This window comes from Equus caballus, chromosome X, assembly GCF_041296265.1.
Source record: "Equus caballus isolate H_3958 breed thoroughbred chromosome X, TB-T2T, whole genome shotgun sequence".
NCBI lineage: Eukaryota > Metazoa > Chordata > Mammalia > Perissodactyla > Equidae > Equus > Equus caballus.
Genome location: NC_091715.1, coordinates 47,657,040 through 47,665,235, shown reverse-complemented (window position 1 = coordinate 47,665,235; position 8,196 = coordinate 47,657,040). Strand labels below are relative to the sequence as shown.

General features: G+C 46.3%; 1 protein-coding gene across 3 annotated transcripts; it reads left to right on the top strand.

Moving 5' to 3' along the window:
• Positions 1-371: 371 nt before the first annotated feature.
• Positions 372-2,425, top strand: LOC100061997 (spindlin-2). Of its 3 annotated transcripts, none has more exons than XM_023633541.2 (2): positions 372-813; positions 1,477-2,425. In XM_023633541.2, exon 2 carries the CDS (start codon positions 1,479-1,481, stop codon positions 2,253-2,255), a length of 777 nt encoding a protein of 258 aa, XP_023489309.1. In that variant the 5' UTR covers positions 372-813; positions 1,477-1,478; the 3' UTR covers positions 2,256-2,425. The 3 variants fall into 3 exon arrangements, with proteins under 3 accessions (XP_023489309.1, XP_005614256.1, XP_023489308.1); XM_005614199.4 differs by having other exon boundaries at positions 378-880; XM_023633540.2 differs by having other exon boundaries at positions 607-1,026.
• The last annotated feature ends 5,771 nt before the right edge of the window (positions 2,426-8,196 follow it).

Genomic DNA, 8,196 nt, shown 5'->3' with positions numbered 1-8,196 from the left:
TAAAATCAGCTACTGTTACTCCAAAGGTAGGTCTCCAAATCAAAAAGATGCCTACATTTGTTTCGGAGAAAGTCTTGTTAAATGAAGTTCTGTGTATGTTTATATGGAGAATTATGTCTGTGTGTTATGTGACTGGGAAGAGGTGTGTATTTGGGATTATATATCTGTGGATATGAATATCTGAAAATATACAGAGAAATGTACATATATATGCGCATATTTGTGTACGAATATAAAGGAATTCTGTATTCATACAAGTTTCCTGTAAGGTATTTTTGTGTGAATTGAGGTGTAGAAAAAATTTGAGAAAAGTCAGAAAAATAAAAAGCAACTCTAGCAGGGGAGATGAGGGGTGGAGCTAGAGAGCCTGAGAGGGCGGAGGTGGGAAACACAGGAAGAGGAAATGACCAATTACAGGTCCCACAGATCTGAATTTTGGAAAAAGGGGAGCAGCGCAGGCGTGCCTCCAGGGCAAGGAAGGCAGGCTGCGAAGTGTTTAGAAGGAAGAAGAGGCCTCTTTACTAAGAGGAAATTAAAGCATAGTTATTTAGGGAAAGAGGGAGGAGACTGCGGCGGCAGCAGCGGCTGGTGGGAGCCCAATGTGGCAGAGGGGCCACCGCCACCGACAGGGAGGTGGAGGGCCCGCGAGCCCAGCGCAGGAGACACCGCTGCTGCCGTCCTCTCCGCCTGCCCCGCCGCCCTCCTAGACACGCTCCTCGCCTACGGATCCTCCCCTCCCAGCTCTTGCAAGCACCCGGCTCGCCGCCTGCTGATCCTCTTTGGCCACTGGCTCACCGCAGAGGCAGCAACAAGGTGTCCGATTTGGGCACGTGAGGCCCGCGATCTGGGGCGGTGGACGCCAGGCAGGGCAAGGCCATTGGTGCGCGCCAGGATGGAGAAGGGGGATGGGATGGATTCCTGCAGGAGATAAGGGGTGGAGGCGGGCGCTGGGTGAGGCTGGGGTGGAGGAGAGCGATGGGCAATAGTAAAAGGGGATGGCGTTAGGAGCCGGGCAAGAAATTGAAGGTGAGCGCGGCGAAGCGAGGACGCTGGTGCCAGGAAAGCCATTGGGGGTAGACGGGGGCATGTGGGCAGCAGGCTGGGGCCTTCAGGGCAAGAGGACAGTGAGTGCGTGCGGGTCAAGGCAGTGGCGGGATAAGCGCTTTGCAAGGGATTGAGAGTGGGCACCAGTGGCGGGTGGTGGAGGCAGTGGGCTCTGAACGAGGAGGAAGCCCTCCCTCTCCTGCAGAGTTCCTAACCCCAGCCAGCAGCACCGCCGCTGCCGCCCTTCCCTGCAGCCTAAAGGAACCTGGGAGAGAGAGCACTTGCAGGCATGCGGCCAGGATTTCCAGCATCGCTGGAGGCTCACGGGGAAAATTTAGGCGCCTGGGCAGGGTACATAGAGACGTTGCTGTCGGGAGAACTTCACCTTATGGCGTATTGACTGTTTCTCTCTTATCTTCTCTCCTCCTGCAGGCATGAAGACCCCCAACGCACAGGAGGCCGAAGGGCAACAACCCAGGGCAGCTGCGGGACGGACCACTGGGTCCGCAAACATGACGAAGAAAAAAGCCTCCCAAAAGAAGCAGAGGGGCAGACCTTCGTCCCAGCCCCGCAGGAACATCGTGGGCTGCAGAATTTCACACGGATGGAAGGAAGGCGATGAGCCCATCACCCAGTGGAAAGGAACCGTTCTGGATCAGGTGCCTATAAATCCCTCTCTTTATCTGGTGAAATATGATGGAATTGACTGTGTCTATGGACTGGAACTTCACAGAGATGAAAGAGTTTTGTCTCTTAAAATTCTTTCCGACAGGGTGGCATCATCTCAGGTCAGTGATGCAAACCTTGCAAATACCATAATTGGTAAAGCTGTGGAACATATGTTTGAGGGTGAACATGGTTCTAAGGATGAATGGAGGGGGATGGTCTTAGCCCAAGCACCTATCATGAAAGCCTGGTTTTATATTACCTATGAGAAAGATCCTGTCTTGTACATGTACCAGCTTCTAGACGATTATAAAGAAGGAGACCTCCGTATCATGCCAGAGTCCAGTGAGTCTCCTCCAGCAGAGAGGGAGCCAGGAGGAGTTGTAGATGGCCTGATAGGTAAACATGTGGAGTATACCAAAGAAGATGGCTCCAAACGGATCGGCATGGTCATTCACCAAGTGGAAGCCAAACCCTCCGTGTATTTCATCAAGTTTGATGATGATTTCCATATCTATGTCTATGATTTGGTGAAAAAGTCCTAACTGTTTGGGTAAACCTTGCCACATTTGTGGAAACAAATGTATACTTTGTAGACATGCAAAATAATGTTGCTTTTCAGTGTACTGAAAGCTTAAGGGTCCCTGTTAATTCAGCATCTTTGCCAGCCTAACTGTTGTTTTGTTCTGAAAAATACAAGTGTATGTGGACATGACATGCTGTGTGTCAGGACTTTGTCATGTTGAAAAGTTTGGGTGCGTTTGGTGGATGGGGCATGAAGAGAAGGAACAGCTGTAAATTCAGGCTGTGAATAATTTCAGTGAGTATCATAATCAGTCATCTAAAAATGGAAGAGGACTTAGCTGCTGTGGTCTAGGGAGGGGGGAGGAGAAGGAACTAGAGATGGACTGTAGGGGAAGGGAGAAGGGGAGATGACTGCTTAGGAAGAGGTGGGGAGGGGCCCTCCCTACCCCCATCCCTGGGGGGGAGGGATGACTTAAGAGAGGGAGGCACCCACCTGGGAGGGGTTGAAGAATAACAGAGGGAGAGTGAGATCTTGGGGCTTAGAGGAAGACAGACAGAATAAATTGAGTAGAGATGGACACAAGGAAGCTTAGAAGAGGTCCAGAGCAAGGGGGAGAAAGACAAAGTTGGCAGGGATCTGGGGAGAAGCTAAAGGATACTCACAGGGAGGGTCTATGCATGAGTGAGGGGCCAGAAGGGGAGGGACACTGAGGAAGGAAGAATTCTAAGAAGAAAGGCTGACAAAGGAAGTGAGAATACAGAAAAAGAGGTATAGGGACTGGGGCCCATGAGAGAGAGGAAGGCCCCAGGAAAAAGTTGAACTTCTGGCAGTATCCATGATGCCCTCCCTGGCTCTGTGCGGAAAGGATGTGGCAACTTTCAAGAAGCCAGATGGACTGGTGGTTCCCTAGAAGGGCGGTGTGACAGGAATGACTCCATAGTTAAGCAGAAGCCAAGTTTATACCTGAAAGGCTTTTCTTATTTCGGGGAGTTGCGCCACACCTGCCAAGCCGAACCCCAACCCTCAGCCTAAACACATTAACATGGCACCCCATAAGCACAGGGCTGTGGGTCGCCTTCTCACATTTCCCAGAAGACCCAGTGCAGTAAATCTTGGACCTGAAGGCCTTGGTTCGTTTCCCCTACACTGGATGAACAATTCTTGGGGGGAATGGGTCAGTGGGGCACTCAGGACTTGAAGAGATGTGCCACCTTGCATTTGGAAAGTATTTTATCCAGAAAAATGGAAGCTTGCTGACCCCAGGTACAGCAGTCCCCTCGCAGTTCTTCCTCCTGCTGGACTGTACCTTGTTCTTCCCTACAGAAGAGGGGCATCAGAGGATGTTTCTCTCCAGGGCATGGGGAGCACTTGACAGTGCATGCCTCTCTCAGCAGCTGCCTGAAACCACAGGTGGCTCCACCCAGCGCTCCACCAAATGGAGGTCTGCTGCCTCCAGAAGCCCCATCTTGGCTATACCCTGACAAAGCTGGTGGCTACTGACCACCCTTCACAGGTACCTCCTGGCCAGTCTTGCCCACCCCAAGCACACAGGGAGCTGTGATGGAAGTTTGTGCACCTCTGTTTCCAGGTGAGATAGATGGCATGGGACAGTCGGGCTGGGAGTTGTGACTCTTTATAACTAACTCCTTCGGCCGTATAGTGCCACGCAGAGGGGTGGTGGTTGGTGGGGAGAGGGTGCGATAACCCCCATAAATTCCCTCAGAGATAGGGCGTCCAGACATAAGTCTGCGTCCTTCTCTTCCTATCCCCGTTGCCTTTCCCCCGTCCTGCTGTGGAAGTTCCCTTCAAAACCCTCTCTCTGGTTTCCCCACCCTACACTTCACTAAAATATACCCTTGCCCTCAAAGAAAGAGTCCTAGTGACTTCCCACTGCCCAGGCTTCCCTAACTCCATGCATAGCAGGGGGAGGGGGAGGCAGGGAGCTTTCAGGAGTTGGAAGAAGGTGGTAATTCCAGTTCATTCTCTCTACCCAACATGACCTCAAGCTGTTTGCCTCAAGAATTACACAAGGCAAGCCCACCTCACCATAGCAAGGATTAGTTTACTTTCATACATCACACAATTTAATCTAACAGGTACCTGCAGGCCACCCATGAGCCAGTTTCAGCCAGCGGTCATGTTTTGTTTGATCTTTGTGCTTTTATCGTTTTCTGTTTTTAAAGTAGCTACTTAGACATTTGGGAGATTTCACATTACGAAAATCCACATTTCTGGCTCACCTGGAAAAACCCCGAAAAACAAAAACAATAAACTGAGGATTAGGACCCACATTCCGACAAGGACACTGGCAGCTGGGTCTGAGGTAGGGCTGCCCCCATTTTAGACTCTGAATGCTTTCTCAAGTTGGCCACACCCCCAGCTGGCCTGCTTCACTCTAATAAAATGCCAAGTTGTGCCCTGGAGGCATTTGCTTTTGTAGCTTTGGGGCTAGACCCAGGGAAACTGCCTAGCCCCCCTCTTGGCTTACTTTGACCCCATTTGCTTTTTAATGTATTTGCTTTATCTTCATCCCCCCAACCTGCCCCCATTCCCCCACCCCCTACTCCCTGCCCATGCTTTCTTCAGGTAGGCTCTGTGCCAGGTAGTCTTTCTTCTAGGCACAGGTACTTATGATATGATAATTAACAAAAGAAGCAAATAATCTTACCCTTATGGAGCTTTCATTTTAGTGTGGGAGACAGACAATAGCCCAGATAAAATGAGTGTAATATAAAGTATTTTCAAAATGACAAGTGTTAAGAAGGAACAAGTAAAGCAAGGAATGGGAAATTGAAATTCCCAGAGAGCAGGCCGATACTGGATAGATAGGGAGGCCAGGGCCTTCTCACTGAGAACATGGCTTTTGAGTAAAGAGCTGAAGGCAATGAGAGAACTAACCCTGTGGCTGTCTAGGGAAAGAGCATTCCAGATAGAGGGACAGCAAGTGCTGAGGCCCCAAGGCAGGAGTGGAGCTGGCATGTTGGAGAAACACTGAGGATACCAGCATGGCTGGAGCTGAGTGAGCAAGGTAGAGAATATCAGGAAGTGATTTCAGAGAGGTGATGGGGATCCAGGAGAGGCAGGTAGGTCAGAGCCTTGGAGGTCAGAGAATGGAATTTGGCTTTTACCCAGAGTGTGATGGGGAGCCATTCGAGTATTTTCAGCAGAGGTGTGACGGGATTGGTCTCATATTTTAACAGGATCACACTGCCAACTCTGGAGAGTAGTCTGTATGGAGGTCAAGGATGGAAAAAGGGAGATCAATTCAGGTCTATTGCAATAATCCAGGTAACAGATAATGGTCCTTTAAAGTAGTCTGTTTGCACTGGGTGTGATGAGAATTCATCACAATCTGGCTATTTTGATGTGTAGCCTGCAAGATTTGTCTTTAATCAACATATCCAGTGGGGAAAAAATATAGGAGGTGTTAATGACAGGACCTGATTTCCAGATGTCCTTGAGCCATACAATCTCCCAAGGGAAACAGCAGATCAAGCACTTGGGCTGTTACTCCCTCAAATTGGGTGTACAATGCTGATGAAATGTACTGTAGAATGAGAATCTGACTGAAAAAATCTGTAGAAATTTTTACTGTCAGCTTCACAGCCTTGGGATTTTCCCTAGCCCTTCTGTTGGAACCAGGTGAAAACTGAAAAATGCTATCATGGTAAGGGGCACAGGTACCCCAAATAGAATTTGTCATGGACTTAAAACAGTTCCTACAGGAATTAATGTTATTCAGTGTTCAAATGACGCAGGATTCAGACAGGCCTTGAACTTGTACCTTGTCTGGGTTAGGCACAGATGCCTATAGTAATGTAGAATTGTTCAAAGTACATTGCCTGTGTCACATCCCATTCTCCATTCCCCAAGCCCGAGTGATATTGTCCTTTCTGAGTATAAGTGAGTTAAAATGGAGGTGGCTATGGTATTAGTGATTAGTTTTTAGCAATGGGATCACACCATCCATCAGCCTTGTTTTATGCGTGCATTACTGTTAAAGGGATATGGTCAGAATCTCCCAACGCTTTCCCCTGTTCATTACTGGAAACCATTCCAAAGTGGCACTTTGGAATGCCAAAAGTCTCCTTTCCTGTCTTAGAGATGACAATACATCCCCTAATAACCCATGTCCTGTATTTATCTTAGAGAAGTAATGTTAGATCCTGGCATACCTGTAATGGTAATCTTCCCTTCCAGAAATTGTGCCACAGTTCAACATAATGTTTTGGTTATGAGGTTAGAGGACTAATGAATAAAAACCTTTTTCTCTTTGCAAATTTGTATCCTTTTGAGAGACAGGCACAATAATCACACAAATGGAGATCAAAATATTTCCTTTATAATTGATAAAAGCTGGATTGGAGGACATGCTTAGCTATGAGGCCACAAGGACTTCCTTATACTTCACCCAGTCATAGGCAGAGCTGAATAACTGCAGGCCACCCTGACAGGGACAGGTGCCCCTGGCCCACAAAGCTTACTCTAGGTTTGAGAATAAATTACATTGCATCTTCTGCCTAAAAGAGAGAAATCCAAGAGACAACTCAAGGGGTTTTTCACATGCCCAACTCCTCTCAAACTCACCAAGTAAAGAAGTCATTGGGACATATGAAGCCAGGGGAATGAGGGTCCTATTTGACAACCATTACACATAGTACTTGATAGGAAAAACAAAATGAAGTCTCTATTTTTAAAATCATTTTCTATTGAGGTATTTAATAAACATATAACATTATATGTTTCAGATGTACAACATAATACTTTCATATTTATTGATACATGTTTACATACAGTGTATCTTTATATGTAGTTATAAAATATCTTTTCTTGGGATGAGAACTTTTAAGATCTACTCTGTTAGCAACTTTCAAATATGAAATACAGTATTATTAACTATAGTCACTGTGCTGTACATTACATACCGATAACATTTATTTTATAACTGGAAGTTTGTTCATTTTGACCACCTTCACCCATTTTGCCCACCATTTCTTAACTTTGTGCCGTTAATATGTTATACAGCATACCTGAGCATAATTCGCAATGGGTTATTGTTTAGGGGATTAATATTTTCAATGTGGCTTTAATGTCCTTTTTAAAATCAGTTCAAGAGGCCTCTGAGACAAAGTGTGAACTACCTAGCTCACTCATTAAAGAAGCAACACTAGGTATTGAAGGAGGGCCCTCACAAAGTGTAGGCATAACTCCTCTGACTCCCCTATAATCACATGACCTGATACTTTGGCAGCATGGAAGGAGATGGTTGTTATCTCACTAACTAAGGTTTAGGAAAAGATAAGGCCTTAAGCCTGATTAAACTGGGTGTTGAGAACTAAAGTCTCCTTGCGTTCTTTTCAATTCTCCACATAATAGCTGGAGTGATCTTTGAAAGATCTCAAAGTGATCTTTGAGATTATGTCACCCTCCTGCTTAAAACTCTCCAAAGGCTTTGTATTACAGTTGACATACAATCCAGTCTTCTTGTTTTACCTTGCAAACCTTAGATTATGCATTCTTAACCAGGATGATATTGCCCCCAAGGGGGAGAAAATTGATCATTGGTGTAGGAGGTGAAAAAAATCTTAGCTATTACAATGGTTTGTAGCCCTCCAAAGCTCAACTGTATCTGACAAAATCTTATTCCTTAAAATATAATTACTCTCATTGAGTTTTCTTGGATATCACACAATCAACATCGACATTGAGTTCATGGAGGATATACAAAATGAATGCAAGATTAGTGTTACAAAATCATAGCAAATAGATGGCTGTGATTGGAGAACTTTCAATCCATTGTTCATTCCTGAAGTTGTATCTAGAGAAGTGGCCGATGTGTATTTATTAGTTGCCATTGACCACCTTTATATTTGGTCCTCCATGCCCTTATGTGTGACTTAGGCTTTGACAATTAAATAAAGATAGTATATATTTAATTCTACAAGTTATCTACAGTGATC

Coding starts and splice junctions, on each gene's coding strand:
- LOC100061997 (XM_023633540.2), top strand. CDS start 996: ATGGCGTTAGGAGCCGGGCAAGAAATTGAAG. Junction 1,027..1,476: donor AGCCGGGCAAGAAATTGAAG/GTGAGCGCGGCG, acceptor CTCCTCCTGCAG/GCATGAAGACCCCCAACGCA.